The sequence below is a fragment of the Phoca vitulina genome, unplaced genomic scaffold (genome assembly GCF_004348235.1).
Source record: "Phoca vitulina isolate PV1807 unplaced genomic scaffold, GSC_HSeal_1.0 scaffold8, whole genome shotgun sequence".
Lineage (NCBI taxonomy): Eukaryota > Metazoa > Chordata > Mammalia > Carnivora > Phocidae > Phoca > Phoca vitulina.
In genome coordinates, this window is record NW_022589711.1 from 22,842,966 (window position 1) to 22,864,047 (window position 21,082).

Sequence of the window (21,082 nt, forward strand, 5' to 3'; positions counted from 1 at the left end):
ATTTTATGCTTTAGAAGAAATAGATCAAACCAACAAAATGGTCATATTTAATTTTCTTTTAAAGACAGATTAACCAAATTTAAAGAAGAATTGATATCTCATTTTCAAATTACTGATACAAAATTACCTATTCTAGTTATATATTTTGCCCAACATCAAATAAGTGCAAAAAGCTTCCAGGATAGATGCATTTCCTGTTCAATTTCCAAAACTAAATAAACAGTTTTTAACTGAAAGCGTTTACATTCCTGGCTCTCTAAAGTAAACACTAGAAAACAAAATACAAAAAATGATCTCTCAGTGTCTAAATAGCCCACTTAGTTACATAAAGTATATTCTGTCCCAACACTTTCTCAAATTCAAAAGATATTTACTGCCAAGCATATGACAAACAGTCTTCGTTTCAAATTGGTTGGTCTGTTTCCATGGCAACACTGTGGGAATCCCTTGGCTACCATAAGTCGCGTTAGTTGACTATAGAATTTCTCAATTTTCTTTGCATCTTGAGCTTGGTCTGTTCTAGACACCAAACAAATTAAATCATGTGTTATTTAATATACAAACTCCCATCAGAATGAGAACCACATGTGTCTTCACAGGACTGGCGAGGTAGAGTTTCTTGGCCAAGAGACCGATTTCCTCCCACGTCTGGTACTGCAGCATCATGAGTCCATGGTGGAGTAGGAAGAGAGTCATGGCCTGGACTGAAGGCAGTGAAACCTGGCCTACTTACCTCTGAAACCATACTTATTCCTTGGGTTTGTATTCAGCAGTAGTGAGATTGCGAATTTTTTTAAATGAGGAGTAACATGATCTGAACTGGAAGGACTTAGGGAGGTGTCCACCTAAGTGTTTACACTATGCAGGTGGGGACAGGGAAGGAAATCCCACACATGTACCTCAAGCACAAAGTGGTTATCTGGAAAAGTGGACATGTCTTGGCTATGACCATTACCATTACAGTGCCAAGCCTATCATACATTTATGGTATCAGAATTGGTGTAAAATCATTAGGGTCTTGATTAGTTTTGTTCTCTATTGGCTACTCTCAATTATTTTCAAGACTTCTTGTGTTCTTTGATATTTTCAAGACCAAATTCTCAAAATGATAATTACTAAACCAAATTATCCTGCCATCTAATCCATACTATATGGATGCCAGATAAGTACCATTCTTTTTTAAGAAGTTTTTATTTAAATTACAGTTAATTAACATACAGTGTGATATTAGTTTTAGGTGTACAATATAGTGATTCAACACTTCCATATAACACCCAGGTGCTCTTCACAAGTGCATTCCTTAATCCCCATCACCTATTTAACCCAACCCCCACCCACCTCCCTTCTGGTAACCCTCTGTTTGTTCTCTCTAGTTAGGAGTCTGTTTCTTAGTTTACCTTTCTCCCAAATCAGTACCATTCTGACCTTAAAAAAGCTAACAAATCTTTGATAGGAATTTAAATATATCTTAGCCTTAAATAAGACATGTTTGGTATGTTTTAACATGTTTGTTTGTAGATAAGACTCCCAAGGATGTTATCATCAATATCTGGAAGTGAAACTAAATCCAGAATATTCTCTTTCATACTTTGTACATGAGAGACAACAACACAGCAGGGTACATGCTAGCAAACAATGGCTAGTCCCAACTGGAGGCAACCATGGAAAATTACAAGAAGGCAGAAGCAGCCTGCCTCGTGACCTCTTTATCAAGTATACTAAATGTTCAAACTTCCCTTTAATAATGTGACAGATATACCCATTGTTCATAAATATTAAATACATAGCACACTTTGGCTGTGAAGCTAAATAGATCTAGCTCTCATACACATTGATAAATGCTGCTTAACAGCTCTCTAGCTGACACCTTGGCACCTGAGGTGTAAAAGCATTTTTTAAAGAGCATATAGTTTTAGAGTCTGAGCCCAGAAAGTAAAGGCTGAGTAGCAATCTGCCAAGCCATGCCCAGTGTGGTGACTCGGTCAGGAAGACATGCTTTTCAGTTTCAGGTCATCCCTTCACCACTTCCTAAATAAAAGAACTCAAGAATTTAAATCTTTTTTAGATTTTTAGTTGTCCCTGGTTCCTAAATATTGGCTCTTCATAAGCATTTAAAGTGGAAAGTCACAAATCTCATTGAACTTTAATAATTATACACGTTTTGAGGATATTTATTAGAGTATAGGTGGTTTTAAAATCTCTGACATCAAGAAAACTCAGTCTATTATATGTCCAGATAAAGTCAAACTGCCTTTGAACTGTTCATATAAATATGATTTTAATTCAACTCAATAAATATTGCATTGAGTTCCTACTATGTGCAAGCTCTGGGACTGGACTTATAGAGAATAAGACATGCATGATTTGTCCCTGTTCTTAAGGGATCAAATCCTAATAGAGGACACAACATGTAAGTATGGCTGATGGCAGCCCACAGGCTGAAGCCAGCTAAGAGATGTGTTTTATTTGATTTCTATAGTGTTCTTTAAACACCTGAATTTTTTACCCTTAGGCAGAACTTTCATATTTGACTCAATGCCTTTGTCATCAATTTTTTTCTTGTCATCAATTTGATATACTAATTTATTGTACCTGATGGGCCCTAAAGGCATTTGAGTTTGGTATCGCAAAATTGTAAACACATAAATACTGTAACTATAATAGTGTTCTACCTCTATTCTAGTAGCTAAGATTATATGGGGGGCATGGAGGAAAGAATAATGAGTTCTGCCTGGGTATGTCAGGCATGATTTGACAGAGACGAGAAGGACAGAAGGGCCTTCCAAGATAAGGAGATATCTTGGAGGCATGGAGACATGAAGTGGTAGGTCAAGTTTAGGGAATTAAGGAAGATAATATTTATCCCTCATTTATTGAACACTTACTGTCAGTCACTAATAGGCACTTCCTATATGCCTGCAGTAAACCAATATAAGTGATACGTTTATTATTAGCTCCATTTTTCAAATGAAGAAATTTGAGTATCAGAGAAGCTAAATAACTTACCCAAGATGAATCAGCTAGTGAATGGTAGAATCAAAATTCTGGTCTCAAGCCTAGGCATTGTCACTATTAAAACTGATTGATGTATTAGCATATTGCAAATTTAGTCAGGACACTTTTTTAGAAATTAGGATTTCAAATCCCACCACATATAAACATAGGTAAGACCACTGGACATAATCCATATTTGGGAGAAATACAGGCTTAATTCAATGAAACCAAAGAAATAAAAATTATATAAACACTTTTAGAACTAAAGGAAATTTAGGGAAGTTCTAGTCCAAGTTCATCATTTTACAGATGAGGAAACTCAGACATTTAAAATATTTGTTTTTAAAAGTCGAGGTGCCTAGGTGGCTCAGTCAGTTAAATGTCTGCCTTCAGCTCAGTTCATGATTCCAGTCATGGAATCGAGCCCCGCATCAGGCTCCCTGCTCAGCGGGGAGTCTGCTTCTCCCTTTGCCTCTGCCTGTCACTCCCCTTGCTTGTGCTCTCTCTCTCTCTCTCTCTCTGTCAAATAAATAAATAAAATCTTTAAAACAGTAAATAAATAAGTCAAACAATGTCTATTTTAAATATAAATTAAAATGCATTTTTAATAAATGTCTTATTTTGATCAGCTTCAAAATACCTTAATTCTCTTTGTTAATGCTATAGTTTTATAAAATTACAGCAACCATAATTTTATCATACATATCCTACAAGTTTAAAAACAACTCAGGAAAAGCTGAAAATTTCTTTTTAAAAGCACTGCAGAAATAACTCATAAAAATCTAGCCATGAAACTGCCCTTTTTGCTTCAATACTTTTATTGTGACCTATTGAAGAACAACAGGATGAGAAATCTATAAAATTCATATTGCAGTGACCTGAAGGATAAAAAAAAAAGTAAGAAACAAAACAGTAATGGTTGCATGATCTTTAATTGTATTTGGTGCTGAAGAATCTTCATGGAGATTAGCTGTGTAGTTAGTTAGCTAAACAGGAAAATACTAATATAATTGTAGGCATATTTCCATTTATAATAATTTAGGAAATGGAAAAATTCTGTAATTATAACTTTGGCTTAACTTAGAATCATTTCCTGGGGAGGGGGCGGGAATCATTTCCTGAAAATAATAGTATCCTATCAAAAATTGATTTCCTCTCTTTGTACTAGAAATGTGTGTTATAATGCCAAGTTAAAAAAAATAGGTGCTTCAATAAATATTTACTGAGCAAATGACTAAGTCTATGAATGAGTTATTTATGAATGTAATGGTTCTCTTTCACATGTTAAGCCTAATTGAAAATTAGCTCTCATCTAGTCATTAGAAAGTTACTCTAGGCCTAGGAAGCAATTGAGCAGTTTGAGTACTTCCTTAGATCCTAGTAAGATATTTGCCTAAGGAGCAATTTGTCACTTCTCATTTGATCATTTTTTCAATCCACTTATTCACCTTGCCTTTATTAAAACCCTACTCTGTGCAGCTTCTGATCAAGTTAGAGCAGACTATGTTGGGGTTCCAGCCAGCCCACCTCATGCTTCATGATAAGGCAGGAATCTTTTCTCTACTAAACGAGGCACAGCAGCTTAGTTTTTCCTAGACTATGTGTTATTAAATAAAGAGATTTCAACAAAGGTTTCTATGGCATAAAAATACATTCTTTTAATGCCTTACATGATAATGGCTCTTCTTACTATTGCTGGTCTTCCTTCAGTCGTGATGTATCTCTGAGCCTGAGGCTTCATCCACATCACAGAAAATTAAGAAGCATGTGTTCAAACAAACAACGGGCTTAGGGCTTTCTTTCACTTCTCTCAGTGGAGGAGAGAATGTGTAATCTATACATTATTGTAGCAGAAATAGAAGAAAAGCACACAGGTGAGAAAACATGAGATACACAAGAGTAGAAGGAAACACACTGACAAAGGACGAGTGAAATTGATTGATGATAGAGAGAGAGATAGAGAGATGATAGATAGGGAGACATATCTATAAGTAGAGAAAGAGTAGAGAATCTTTGAAGTCCTAAATATATAGCATCTTATGTATATTCTACATGCATGGTATGATTATTATTTGAAATCAAGTATCAAAATAATCAAATAATCAAAACATTCCTCAGGGAAAACAGCCCTTGAGGTAGCATTTGGTTTAACAGACTATGTTATCATTAAACTTTGAAGTTATTCACACTATAGCTCAGAGGTATCATCGTTAATCTAAACCACACAGCCATGGACTAGCTACTATGTGCCAGTTACAGATACTGGATTCTTAAGGCTGAAGAAAGGATCTCTATTCTGAATGCATACATACTCAATTCTCAGCTCTCCAAAATTGTAGTCACACCCGTCAGTAACCAGGTTTGAACCCAAACTCTACTCTGAATATTAATTTACTTACACGTTATATATATTTTCTGTTTTACTGTGTTATGTTTTTATATTTAAAACACAAAATATAAAAGGAATAAAATTAAAATATTTTGAAATAATATTCATTTTATATACTATAAGTATAAGATGTATCAATTTAGGATCTGATTCCAAGTTCAGCTTATTTTGATACTTGATTTCAAATAATAATCATACCACACATGTACAATATACATAAGATGCTATATATTTAGGACTTTTTGTGATCTCTTCTTAGATTAGGTCATCCCTGCATTTCACATTACAGTTGACAAAGAACTCTTTTTAGGAGTAGAAGACAAAGATTTTCTGTTTTCTGTGTGTTCAGTGTGTTTGCTTGGACCTTTAATACCTGTTTTCTAATGTATATCCAAGGTTGAGAACCACTGTGTAAGGAGCAGCATGAATTTTAGGATCACTGCCTTGGGCCAGGTGAAATCAAGGCCCTGCCCTAAGTGTTTAAGCTCTTGAAGTAACTGATTTACTTCATGAATACTTTGGCATTTTTCTCACTGTTTTATTGTTTAAACAAGCATTCTCCAAAATTCTCTGATCACACACCTCTAACAATGAAAATGTTTGAGCATCCTCCACAAGTTGTATTATGAGTATATTTTATTCATAATTTATTTGATTCACATGTGTGCATATATTTTAAGTTTACAATTCTAAATTATCTTTAACTGAGTCTAGATATTCTTTGTCTACACATAGATCAAATTGAGTATCTGCAAAAGTAAAGCCAGATGGGGACAATTTGAAGGAACCACATCTCAAAAAATTCATATTATAGGGATATTGTCTTTATTAAACTTTTCAGGCAAAATTAAATTATTGATACGTAATCTTCAATGAAGGGATTTCTTCTGTTAGGTTTTTGTCTATGTATGTGGGGGAGGCAGGTAGTTCTGCATTAGAAAAATTTAATCAGTCTACCTCAATTTCTCACCCAAAGAGGTTTCTTTTTTTAAAGCATTAGGACTGTTGGGGCATGTGGGTGGCTCAGTCGGTTAAGTGTCTGACTTTGATTTCAGTTCAGGTCATGATCTCAGGGTTGTGAGATCGAGCCACACGTCAGGCTCTGAACTGGGTGTGGAGTCTGCTTAAGATTCTTTCTCTCACTCTGCCCCTCTCCTGCTTGCTCTCTCTTAAAAAAAACTTAGAACCATCTAATAATATTGTCTTATATTTATGATTATTTACTTTTATTTAATCCTTACATACAGCCCCATTAGGTAGGGTGATTTGTTATTTTCATTTTATGTATGAGGAAATTAAGGCATGAAGAGTTCAAAGTCATAGTCATCTTTTTACACAAATTCTTAATGATATCTGATTTCCAAGGTAAAGTTATTTCAAAGAGATTGCTGCAAATCAAATTGAAAATGATTTTGTTTCATTGAGTTTAAGTGTTAAATATATATATATAAAAGATTTTATTTATTTATTTGACAGAGAGAGAGACAGTGAGAGAGGGAACACAAGCAGGGGGAGTGGGAGAGGGAGAAGCAGGCTTCCCGCCGAGCAGGGAGCCCAATGCGGGGCTCCATCCCAGGATCCTGGGATCATGACCTGAGCAGAAGGCAGAGGCTTAATGACTGAGCCACCCAGGCGCCCCTAAATATATTTTATTTTAACTCTTTGAAAACTGGCTACTCTACAGGCCAGATTACTTTCAAATAATCTAGGTAATCAGAATACTCCATTAACTGATCAAACCAGATGTCAAAATTCAGGCTGATCATGTCAACTTCTGCTTTTTTTATATTGTGGTCACTAGCAACCAACTGTGTTTTTTTTAGGATGCTTTGCTCTCAGGCAGGGTTTCTCAGTGGTGCTACTAGCATTTTGAGAGAAATTCTCCTTTGTGTAGGGAGTATACCAGTTATTACAATGCCTTTAGCATGCGTCCTGACCCTCACCCACTAAATAATGTCTTTCCCTAGTCATAATTTGCAGTACTCCCTAAGGGACATCAACGACTACTGAACTACTGAAGGACAGATAAATCACCAACTCCTGCAGCCAGTGACTTAGGTTAACTTACCTTATACCAGCAGTTAATAGTGTCTTTTGTGAGTCTGATACTCAAAAGTGTTTGAAATTATATTTGAGTAGGGTTGTCAGATTTAGCAAATAAAAATACAGGATGCCCCATTATCTGGCAACTCTATATTAGAGACAATATAATGCTAATATCCTATTATGGTGTCTCTTTAACCCACTGACTCATGCTCACTGACAAACTGGAAACTCACTTATTTGAGATTTAGAAAAGCATGTGTGAAGTGACACATCTTATATTTCAAACTTGTAATGAAAGGGAGGAGTACTCTCATCAAAGAAAAGCCTAATTTATTCTGACAAATACTTCAGTCTACTGAATGCAACTAAAAACAAAATGCTGATGGACATTTACATTTATCCTGCTGCAGATACTAGCTGTTGTTTTTTCTTTGGCTACAGTATAATTAATAAGTTCTACACTTGCTTATTTATTTTGTTGTTTTCTTGTTTAATTCCAGTTCAGTGTAATATTAGTTTCAGGTGTACAGTATAGTGATTGGACACTTCCATACCACACCCCCCAGGTGCTCATCACAGCAAGTACACTTCTTAATCCTCATTCCCTATTTCCCCCATTCCCCCACCCACCTCCCTTATGATAGCCATCAGTTTGTTCTCTGTAGTTAAGAGTCTGTTTCTTGGTTTGTGCATCTCTCTCTCTTTTTTTCTTTGTTACAATTACTTATTTAAAAAATAAAAATAAAAACAGCAAGAGCCAGCAATTTAAGCATTGCAGCACACCAGACTAAAATTATTTCCTTTCCAATCCCAAAAGGTTCCTGACCTTAATTTATTGTAGATTAAGAGATAAGAGAATTATAATAAAGAATAAATTCAGCTTCATTATTGAATTGTGAAAACAGAGCTGTAGTGTTTCATGTAATCTCTACTGACACGACTGACCCTAAGGAGAGAAATGATAAGGCGTTGTTAGCACAAAATATGATATTTCAACTGAATGTGTATTCATGTACACCAGCTTTTCTTGTTGTTTGTTTCATATATAAAAAAACAAAACAAAACAAAACAGTTCCTTAAGGAAGAGATGCCATAGTAAATGAAAGACCTTTTAACCCACAGTAAAGAAACATAACAAAGCCATTATGAATGATGCAGCAAGTTTAGGAAAATGAAAGCTGTTATTAAATATGACAGGCTGTCACAACCACAAAAATAGTAATCAGTGTAATCATAGCAATAAAATAATATTTGTATTTCGTTTCAAGGAGTTAAAATAATGGACATCGTTTCTAAGTTAACAGTTTCAAGGATTATGGCTAAAATAGCAAACACAAAGATAAAAATCTCTAAATGTGAAGCATATTAACATTATTTAAAGTCTGTTCTACAGGCTTTTTTTTCTTCAAATTTCCTTTATGATGATTATATTTATATTCATTTTTCTTTCCTGCGCATGATTATGTTATTCTTTTTCTTTACAATCTAGGATTCTTGAACCAAGCTTCCTGTCACTTGGCTTCAATAAATCCATAATCAGCTAGAATTGGAATATTTCTGTTTGTCACAGCCTATACTACAATCTGAATTTCTTATAATTATTTTCTCTGAAGCAAAATCACCATTTCTTTTGTAACTTTAAGAATGCAGAATAAATATATGATTATCTCTACCTGGATTCAGTGATGCTCCTGGGCTATGGGTATTTTCCCAGACAGTGTTGAAACATGGTGTTGTGGGATGCGTGTACATGAGGGACATTTTTGCTCAGTGGTAGATCCCCCCCTGTAGTAGAAATTAGAGTCACTGTTCATCACAAGTTACCTCAGAACACTTTCTGGCCTACTACTGGGCACTTTACCCACACCTCTTAATGTTTAAGGGACTCAAACTGGACCTTCTTACTAAAGCCTCACAAAATCAACAACAAAACGAGTTTATTTACAGTATATGATTTTCTGTCTATGCTTCCTTTAATCCAATGTACAATGAACAGGCCTCACCCATTAAAACATCTCTAAAGATCTAAGAAATGCTGGCTTTTCTTTAGCAACAACTTTTTCCACAGAAGCAAGTTGTATAGAGAGTGGTAGGTATACAGGGTCCCTTTAATCCTGGTCCGAGTTCAAAGAGGCTTTCAATTTTAACGTATTTTAGGGGCAAAATTTGTGTCAAGGAACAGAATGAAGTCTCTTCAAAAATTCAGAACTTGCTAAAACTGAGCGTGGGAGGATTGATCCCAGGTCTCTTTATCCGGAAACTGCCGGGCCTGGTCAGGGGTTTCAGAGGCCCCGAATGATATGCATTCCTTAGCACTGTCAGTGTAACTTGCGTTGAGGGTATTACTGTGATTAAACTTCGATATACCGTATCAATTACCAGTGCTGCCCGGGCACTCATGGTGCCTGGATATTAAATTTTCTTCTGAATGACTCTAGTGTCTTTCAGGTCATTGAGACACCAAATTGTAATGCTGTTATTCCAAACTGCAGGGTTTCTAATTCATATTCGGAGAAGAGCAATCTCCCAAATGGGAAGTGACTCATTATTTATTTTTAATCTATAGTGGAAAGATTTTTGTCCTAGGAGTCCGCCAGCTCAGCGGCAGCCCTCTCCCGCTTCCCGTGCCTCAGTTTGCTAGTGTGTAAAATGAGGATCTGGATGATTTCTGATGTCCTTTCCAGCTCTGACAGTCTTTTCTTCTACAATTCATGATATAATCTTATGGGATAAACTTCCAAGTAATTTACTTTTTGTTTTTTGGTTTGTTTTTTTCTTCATAATAGCCTCCTTGAAAATGAAAAAGCATGTGGTTCTACCTTTGCAAACTCTCATGTCTTCTCCCAAAAAGTATAACAAATTAAGAATTGTATATATTGATTTCCTTGCCACTATTTCAGAAACGCACTGCTGCTGAAATACCTAAAGCAGAGCACCGCTCCTTCCTCTGCGCCTCCGACGTCCCATCCCGCTGCGGCTGTCTTCCCTAACTCGCGGATGTGCGTTCTGCAAATAGATATAACCCCAATGACATTTATACCCACTTTGTCAAATGGGGGCTTAGAAATTTTATCTTAGCGTTCTTTTAAACCGTGTTTGACTGTAACTAGTTAAGAGTAGCTTTCTTTTCAAAAACTAGGTTGATTTTTTTAAGGTCTGTGAATAAAAATGCATTCTATTCCTTTTCATTTTATTGCTTCTTTTAAGGTTTGATGTCTTTATTGATCATAGGGTTTTTTTTTCCTCCAGTTAAATGATCAACAACTTTTCCACAAAGAAGATTTTGATTAATGTCCATTTTTATCTTTTAAAAGGATCCTTCCCGGCCATTGGGGTGGAGGCGTTTTGCCCCAGCTTCCTGAGGGCAGGGTTTTTAAATAGCATCCAGGCCCCGCATCCAGTGCCAGGGGGAGGATCTCTGCCCCCCAGGATTCCGGCTGGTAGGTATTTCAGGTGATGTTTTCTGCCACCATATACAGCAATAAGAGTGTGCTTGCAATTGAATGATCCACAAGACAAAAATAAATATTTCTATATTGTTGAAAGGAAATGCAAGTGACTTTTCTCTACTGCGGGGACCACATTTATGATATCTAATGCTTCAGAAGTAGTCAAAGGAAGTGGAAGAAGGCTCTGTAAACTGAGCACCCAATTAGCATCATGCTGTTGCTGCTTCTAGAATAATTTTTACATGAATAAGAGCTAGAGCTTTAAATCCCAAATTTCATAACTCAAGAATAAAAGATAAATTTGAGCTACTTTGCCACTTGGAATTGGCTAGCAAAGAGAATGAAAAACAGCGTTAGTAACAGAAAGAGTAATTCCATATTTGGATGAGTTTATAGAGATTTAATTAAAATTTCATTTCACTCAAGAGAAATGATTGGAAGAAATGCCAGAAAGTAGCAAATTTGGAAGAACATTTTGAAAAAGAAAATTAATACTCAGTTTCCCTTAAAAATATCAATCTGACCAAAGCTGTATTTTATTAATGAGAGAAACACAATATAGGAAATTGAGCATTTTAAAGTGCAATTTCAAAGTTTAGTAAATCACTTTTTGGATCATCCGTGGTAGTATTTCAGTCACAAATTGTTTCTCCCCTCTCATTTTTAAGATATCTAGCCGCCTTCTTCCGTTGTATGAAGGATACAAGCCCGCTTTATATTTTATATGTGTCTGAGCAAAACAGAATTAGGATATTGATTCTTGGAGTTTTGTTTATCATAATTCTTGTGTTTTTTATCATAATTAATAATTATGCCACAAATTATAGTAATGACACCAGTGTATTCAGGAGGGTCTGGCCCAGCCAACCAATACTGGGAATGTTTGAAGACACTAGGAAATCCAATAAAAACAAAATTCCAACATGCACGTTTCTTGCTTTTCTTGACAAAATTATACTAACAAAGCCTAAGATTATTTCGCTTACATTTTTCTGTTGCTTTTCAATTACCCTTGCCTATTTAATTAGAACATACAAAATAGGGGCGCCTGGGTGGCTTAGTCGTTAAGCGTCTGCCTTCGGCTCAGGTCATGATCCCAGGGTCCTGGGATCGAGCCCCGCATCGGGCTCCCTGCTCTGCCAGGAGCCTGCTTCTCCCTCTCCCACTCCCCCTGCTTGTGTTCCCTCTCTAGCTGTCTCTCTCTGTCAAATAAATAAAATAAAATATTAAAAAAAAAAAACATACAAAATAACAAACTGTAAATACGCTTTGATGTAATTTGGTTTTCTCATTGGATAATTACTGATTGATAATGGTTGGAGGCTTTACGGCCAACAAGGCCACTGATAGAGTAGAAACCAAAATTATGTGAATTAAAAATTAGCAATTTTAATTCTAATGAGTGCTACTTTTTTTCCTCTTTAGAAACAAAACTGGTATCAATTGCACAGAAATGTTGTCATTCTTATTGTTGGTGGTGATGGTGTTGATGCAAAAGACTAGAAATAAAAATCTATATAAGCTAAGCTCTCAGAGTTACCTGAAAATATAAAAAGGCAGTTTTCACATATAATATTAATATCTCAGTGCTTGGAATTGAGGAGTGGATGATTTGTAGTTTAATGGCTTAATCCTTAACTCTTAATGACAAATCTTGGTGGATTTAGGTATGTTTGGCAGAAATGACATTACAAAGTTCAGGAGTGCCTTGAATTATTCAGCATCACTGGTAATAAATAAATAAATAAATAACCCTTGTCACTTAGCCACTGAGAATGATAGAAGAAAGGTGATGTTTCTATAACACATACACGGAAACAACTTTCTAGAGAGAGATCTGAAAGAACACTCTAGCACTCTGTTCTCGGCCTTAAGCCAAATTTGCCTCCAGCTTTCATAGGAGAGAAAACTCAGTTCAGTTTTCATGACTTACATACGAATCAGGTGTAACAAAATTGCTTCATAAAAAATGTATAGATCTAAACTTATTCCTATTCCCTCACACTGAAATTAACTCAACTCCCTTTTCCTGGCTTCTATCACTGTGATAAGTGATCCCTGTACACGTCCTCTGGCACTTTTCAGTAATGACCACTATAATTTCAAAGGTACTTTTTATCCTCTCCCATTCATCTACAGCATATTTCCCAAGAATTTCCTTTATAATTTTGTGTAAAGAGGAATGAAGCCATAATCATGAGAAGTGTTTATTTCATATTTTTTAAAAAAGTATTTCTTTGTGGTCTAATAGATGAACTCATAACCCTTCAAGCTGAGGACATCATCAAGAAAGCAGTTCCTCCCTTGACCTGTACCATGGTATTTTTAAACAGCCAAAGGTTGATGGCCACAGGGCAACACTTAATTTGCTTTCTCCCAATTGATTATATTTCACAGTACTTCGAGGGTCTCAAAAGACATTAGCTATGTCATTCAAGGAATCACAACACCTGTTCTAATGATGGAGCTAATTTAGTTCCCAGTAACTTATCTTAATCAAATTTAAATGAGATATGTGATGCTGTCTTGTGTAAATAGTTTCTTTGTATTCATGTCACACTGGGCTATCAAGGAGCAATGTTTTTATAGTAGTTATTTTTACACTGACTGCAATAATGAGAGAATCATTGACTCATGAGACCCAGAAAACAGATAAGCTTGAAGTTGGTATTTATGTAACCATTGTCAATTGTTTATACTGTTTATATGACCTTTCTCTTTTCTAGAAAGGTCATAATAAAGAGTTATTATTCTCAGTTCCAAATAGAGAAGAACACCAGAAGGTAATTGGCTGAAAATTGAATAGCAAGTATAGTCATATATTTAATACAGTGCCTTTCATATAGTAGTTAACCAACGAAGTAAGAAAAGTCACAGGAGAGAAGAGAGGAGAGGTGAGAGGAGATAAGAGATGAGGGAAGCTGAAAGAGGAGAAGATAGAATGACGTAACTGCTATTATACTTTTTAAATCAAAGTCTTCCCTGCTGTATTCTTCCCTGTTAAAATCAAATTCTACCTCCCTGAAAAGAACTGATGTCCTTCTTCTAAATGTGTCATCAGGCATATATTCTAAACTGATAATAAGTTGCCTTCTTTGCTCCATTTAGTTATTTCTTTGATTTAATTCTGTAGCCAAACACTATCTGAAAGTGGGATAGAACATTTGTATATGCCACAGAGTACTGATTACACATAGAGTCTTAGACTCGTGGCTTCCCTTATAACAGACCCTGCCGGTACCCAAACCCTTTATGCTTTTGGCAATTTCAGTTCACATACCATATACAAATGAAAGCAGCATAATAAAGTCAGTGAGAGAGAAAATTACGCAGTTATAATGACGGGGTAATATATGGAAGTTTCCTGATTCAGTCTTTTCTGTCACTGCACAGCAATAACTAACATCATGTAGTATCTTAAATTTATAGATCTTAAGATCCAAACATTACAATGTGTCTTAAAAACTAGACTTATTAGTAAAATATAAAGGCATATTCATTACCTAATAATTACTCAGAAAATAATATCTTAGTTGGGTATTATTAGATCAACAAAATTCTAAGTTAAATTTTTCTAGCAGTTTTCTGTCAGTTATGGGAGACGATTTTTCACTAAAGGAGTAAATATTATATTTATTATCATATATATGATGATTATAATATAGATATGTGATTCAAGACCAAACTGAGACATACACTTCAAACTAACATGATTTGTCAATTATTAGCAAAGTCTGTGAAAGAGAAAACAAAGGAAACAGGCAGCATGTGGGATTTAAAAACAGATAAATTCTGAAAGAAATCAATGTCCAAGATCTCCCTAATACTTCCTTTGTGGTTAATCTTGGAAGCTCTTTAGTTGTGGAGGGACTACTCTTCTGAAACACCATCTCAGTTTGTCTGCCTGTGCTTTAAATACAATACTATTTATAAAACACCTCTTTCGACATTTTTATCTGAGCCCTCTCCATTGCATTCCATGTGTTGGGGTCAAAATAAATGGCAAAGATGGAGTGAATCAATCCCGTAAGACTCTCTCTCTGCTTACACTGAATCAGATAACGAGAGAAATATTAACACATGGGCACTCAAACACCAGATTTGCAATCATCAAATATATAATTAATAATGATAAGTACTATTATTTATTTTTTTTTTTTTTTACCATTTGAAAAAAGATTTGAATGAGCCTTATACTCAAAGAGCCAGACTTTTTCATATCTTCATGAGTGCCCCTGACTTGCAAAGTTAGGAAATGAATTCACAATCCAGTTTTCTATAAACTGATAACAGATCCAACTAGACAATTCCTATAGCAAAGGACTTACAGAGCTGAGCCAATATTAAAATGTCTTCAGAATCCATTAACCATGATTATCAATATTTTCCTTTCCATATTTCATGTGAAATCCTATCTGATATGGAGTCAGAGCAAATAGTACATGCACTATTACCCAGGCAAAAATTTTTCTTATTCAGAAGTCATATAGTTTAAATGGTAGAAATATGTTAGGAAGAATATAATATTATCAGACTTTGATGCATACAGAGGACTACAGAAGAGCAGTAACACAGATAACTAAGTGGCAGACTTTGAAGGAATATACCATAAGTTAAGGAAAATTGGCATTAACTCAGTATGCCAAGGGAAATCAACAGTGGAAAAGTATATAACTTTTAAATACAATCAAACTGAAGTTCAGGAAAATCAAAGTAAACCATTTCATTTTTTATATGTTTAGGCATTGTAAAAAAAGGTCAGTAACTTTGCTTGAGATCCATAATTTGACATTTCATAATTAATCATTTCTGACAAAATAATTTCTATAGTTTGGCTATAGTTCTTCTGAGGATGATTATTCTTTTTATATTTTTATATAGTATATATGACAATTGGCCTTATTTTATCTTTAACAAAATATTGTTGTAATCAATGTACATAAAGGTTAAGAGATGGTGGTTTACTTTTTAAGTAAGAGATCTCCAAGGGGAAAAAAGCTCTTTAATTGAAGGGTTTATATTTTATACATCTCTCCAGTTGAGAATGTTGCCAATTACCCTGAATGAGGTGTGTGTTAATGAGTGTTTTCAAGTACCTACTTCAACGAAAAGCTAATTATAAAAGGTATAGGAAAAACTGGATTAAATGTACAAAGTAAAATCCTGAATAAATGATTCAAAATGTGAACTATGGTTAAAAAAAGGAAAAACTTTTATTTGGATTCCTAACTCCTGGTATTTTTATTCCTTGTCATTTGTGTGATTCCAAATAGGACCCAATAGGCCCTAATCAATACTCATCTGTACAGTTCTCCCTAGAGAACTCTCCTCCTCGGAAGTTTGTGCATCTGCAGGCTTCAGAAGGAAACTCCGCAGAACTGCAACTATTAAAAAAAAAAGCTAGGATGGGAAATCTGGGGCAGGAGTGGGCAGAAGACCAATATTATTCTATTTCAAGACTGAGGAGTGGTATAGAGAAGAGAGGGTCACTGATAAAATGACAGAGAAACCACACCCAGCCAACGGAAGCACAAGGAAGGTGACATAAGTGATTGTATTTCTAGTCATACACCAATAACCCCTTTAAAATATTTTCACACTGTTATTGCTACATTAGAGGGTTATTTAAAAACACCTTTTGGGATATACTGATAGTTTCCAAAACCTGTGCAAGGGGGGCTGGCCAGATAATGTCAAGGTTGCGTTCAATTGGCTTCCTCTATCGCTTGAAGTCATTGGTTCCAAAGAGTGTGGTTCTTTGGCTTACCTGAGGAGAAATACGCAAAAGATTAGAAAATAATTTAAAACTTAAGGAAGACAACTTGAAGATACCACCTGGGATAAGAAAAGTCAGGATGGGAGCATACACAAAATTGAAGGTATAATTCCAACTTTCAAGTAACGTTCAGTTTATAAAAACTTTAATCTATTGCAATTAATGAGTTTAAGGACTCTTATGGAGTCCTGATGTTGTAGTACAGGTCATGGACTCAGATTCCTAATGGGTTATACTTAGTTTCTTGGCCAAAAATAATAGACTTTTCACCAAGAAAACTGACATATGATCATATATGTAAATATTTGCATACAATTTCAGGAGGCCTCTGGACACCTTGAAGTCCATAAATGAAGAATCTCAGGTTCTTAAAACCTCAATTTTTTTACATAAAGTTATATTTAGTTGACATAAATGAGCATCATTATCTTTGTGCAAGATTGACAGTGCGTTTAAAAGAAAAATTTAGGGGCACCTGGGTGGCTCAGTCGTTGAGCATCTGACTTCAGCTCAGGTCATGATCCCAGGGTCCAGGGATCGAGCCCCACATCGGGCTCCCCGCTCCGCGAGAAGCCTGCTTCTCCCTCTCCCACTCCCCCTGCTTATGTTTCCTCTCTCGCTGTGTCTCTCTTTCTGTCAAATAAATAAATAAAGTATTTAAAAAAAAAAAGAAAAATTTAAAAATCAGAGCTGCAGGATGCATTTGATATCAAATTCTTGAATATTTACAAAGAGAATTTCTATTTTTTTTCTTCCAGAGGACACGAAAAATATTAAAAGACTCTTTAAATGATCACCAGATTTTTTACTAGTTCTTTTTTACTTCTTCTTTACTAGTACTTTTTACTATTTTCAGATTCTTTAAATAATTCTAGCCTTTGACCTTAGCTATGCATTCTTGATAGCAAAAATGCTTCTTTTTCTTAATATCATTTGAAGAAGTTTGCATCTTAAAAATCTGGACTTTATATGGCTATTTAAATTCTTAGGTGAGAATATATATCTACTCCCTAGAGATCCTCATGTTTTATTATTATAAATTGTGTTATCTATTTTTGATGCTATTCAAAGAAACTGTCAACACTTTCAAAAGATTCATCCCAAAATCATTTTCTTTTCACAAAGAAAAATTCTAAAAAACTTTATCCAGCTTGCTAAATTAGCTGGGTCTCCATGTGAATTAGTGTTTAATCTTTGTGTTGGTGGAAATTGTTGTGTGTGTGTTCACCTTAATTGGAAACATGATAAGCAACTGAGCTGCTCAAGTGCCTTTTCCTCTCCCACAGGGCCACATGCATGCCCTCATGGGCTGCTGGGCCACTTAAGAACATAAATAAGTGGAAATAGACTAACCCTGTTATAAAATATGTCACATCTCAGCATTCATTCTTGTGCCTTGTAGGACAAAGCACGGTAGAAATTGCCTGGTGGCACAAGGTTGGCTTTTCCTAGTTCTATTCACAGAGGTCTTAAAGAAGTGTAATTAGCAAAACTGAACTTTTTCTTTTTTTCTTTTTTAATTAAGCCCCTTGTAAAAATTGCAGAAAAGGCTCAAAAATAAGTAGTAACTTTCCTATAAGGAAAAAAGGAAAGTAGTTAGTTTAATTTATATCATAGATGTGCTTCATTTAGCAAATGTTTTCTCCATTATAATAAAATCTCACCATAAATAACCTATGTAATTGGTATTAAGTATATCCTCTCTAGACATTTGCTTTATTTTTAAATTTTGTGTTGATTTTCTTTTGATTAGTGAATGATACAAAAGACCAAAAAACTGAATATTGGATTAATTATGTAACAATAAGACACTTCTGAAGCCAGAAATAAAGCATAACATTTGAAACACTACTGGAAAATATGATACCTCCTCTCAAAAGCTTCAAGAGTCTCTCTTAAAACATTTCTTTGTAAAAGAACCTCAGAATCATTATCATAAATTGATGTGTGAGAATGGAGAAAGCAAAATCTAAAGGTTTTACCAGCAAGTTTCCTTGCATGTATTTCCTATTTACAAGGCTTTAAAATCATAGAACTTCTGAAGGACAAAACATCTTTGGGAGCAACACAGTGTCCAGTCCATAATAACTTTATAGGATGTGTTTCTAAGATGAGGCACAGACACTTAGAGTAATGCTTTATGTCTCCAAATTACTAATGGAGACCCAAGTATCATTTGGGGTATAAGAAGATGGTTAAGCACCCAGACTCTGGAGCCAGATCTCCTGGATTCAAACCTTTGCTCTGTGCTCACTGTGCATCCTTGGACAAGTTACTTAAACTCTCAGTGCATCTGTAATCTGAGCTGTTAAACTGAACTAGTAATTAAACCCACCACAAGGGTTGGTATGAGGATTAAATGAGTTAACACATGTAAAACTCTTAGAACATTACCTGGCATATTGAAAAATTTATTTTTTAAAGTTAGTCATTACATATGTGCTGATTTAGATGTAGTATCTATTGTTAAATTGTCTACACAAAAGGTTTTCACAGAAAATAAAACAAAGACAGGATAAAATTATTTATTTGATGCATGGTTTAATTTTTTTAAAGATTTGTTTATTTATTTTAGAGAGAGAGAATGGAGGGAGGGGCAGAGGGAGAAGAGAATCTTCAAGCGGTCTTCCCGCTGAGCATGGAGCCCGACGCAGGGCTCAATCTGATGACCCATGAGATCATAACCTGAATCAAAATCAAGAGTCAGACACTTAACCAACTGAGCTACCCAGGCACCCCTGTTTTAATTTGGTTTTTAACTTATATATTACACAGTATTTCAAGTTATGAGAATTGTCTAATGCATTTCGTTCATTGCTACCTAATGGTAATTAAATAATTGATCATACAATAATCAATTATATATGAAATAATCAATTGAATATTGTATAATCATTTCTGTCCAATGGTTGAAAGCAAAGTCCTGAATCAGATAATTTCAAAACCACAATGATCATTGTCATTATAATACTTTTGTAAATATGGATTCAGTACAACATCAAGAAAGCCATTCTTAAAAATGCATATGTTATTAAAATTTTGCAGTATGGCTAGTGTCTTGTAGTGGAAACAAAATCTAACATTAGACATCTTTGGCAGTAACTTTCATTGTCAACAAGACACTTCTAATTAAGGAGAAGTCTCTTTGCCCATATGGTAATTTTCAGTAGAAAGGATAGTACTGAGTATTACTGAAGTTACCTGACGCAGATGGTACGCCACTGCTCGCTGGAACTGGCAGGAACATTGTTTCATTTCTTTAGCCTCACACCTTTCATTTACTCTGAAACAAATCTAGATTAAGAAATGCCACAGTTTTCAGAAATGCAATCCCTCCTCTTAATTTCTGCTCAGCTGTTTTTGTCATTGGATAAAATAATTTATTCTTCAGCATTTCTCTCAGGACATTTGGATCACATCTAAATTTAAAAAACAAAATAAATAAATTAAGACAAAGCATGGAACCAAATCAACATAGTTATCATAGAGATTCAGGAGTTTCAAATAGCTTTAAAGTTAAAATCAATTCCAGGGGCGCCTGGGTGGCTCAGTCAGTTAAGCGTCTGCCCTCAGCTCAGGTCATGATCCCAGGGTCCTGAGATTAAGCCCCAGGTTGGGCTCCCTGCTCAGTGGGGAACCTGCTTCTCCCTCTCCCACCATCCCTGCTTGTGCACGCACTCTCTCTCTCTCTCTCTCTAATAAATAACTAAAATCCTTAAAAAAATATTAAAAAAAAATAAAATCAATTCCAAATTAACCGTGAAACATATTGTTATAGGTACAAATATGTAGAGTACAGAAGATGCAGAATAGCTTGTTAGATAGGAATTAGAATCTATTTCCTACACTAGTTATTACCAAGAAACTATATGTTATAGTATGTCATTTAAAATAAGAAAATACCCATTTTGATTATGTAACTCTACTCTAGGAGAAACCATCTTGTTCTTTAAAGCAACTTCAAACCTGTCGATTTCAGGTGTATAGGATTTTTTTAATTATGTTCAGTTAGCCAGCATATAGTACACCATTAGTTTTTGATGTAGTGTTCAATGATTCATTAGTTGTGTATAACACCCAGTGCTCATCCCAACACGTGCCCTCCTTGATACCCATCACCCGGTTACCCCATCCCCCCACCCCCCTCCACAACCCTCAGTTTGTTTCCCAGAGTCCAGAGCCTCTCATGGTTTGTCTCCCTCTCTGATTTCTTCCCATTCAATTTTCCCTCCCTTCCCCTGTGGTCCTCCTCGCTATTCCTTATGTTCCAAATATGAGTGAAATCAGGTGCATAGGATTTAAATGGACTTTTGAGACCATCAAGGAAGCTCCTAAATATACTGACTGTAGGCATTTTCAGTTACGAATCTTTTTAACTCAGAAAGCCACTTCTTAGTTTAGGATTCAACATCTAGCCAGTAAGGTAAG

The 21,082-nt window shown here is 35.2% G+C and overlaps 1 protein-coding gene and 1 pseudogene across 14 annotated transcripts in view; one reads left to right on the top strand and one right to left on the bottom strand.

The window, feature by feature from the left end:
- EPHA6 (EPH receptor A6) overlaps window positions 1-21,082 on the top strand; it is an 811,402-nt gene that overhangs the window by 656,247 nt on the left and 134,073 nt on the right. For all 14 annotated transcript variants that reach the window (XR_004299778.1, XM_032406359.1, XM_032406369.1 and 11 more), the window contains one exon: window positions 10,744-10,869. Coding sequence is in view for 13 of the 14 variants with exons in the window: in XM_032406359.1 (XP_032262250.1) it covers window positions 10,744-10,869 (126 nt within the window). In the remaining variant the exon portion in view is untranslated. The remainder of the gene's footprint in view (window positions 1-10,743; window positions 10,870-21,082) is intronic.
- Window positions 404-1,161, bottom strand: LOC116633608 (annotated as a pseudogene).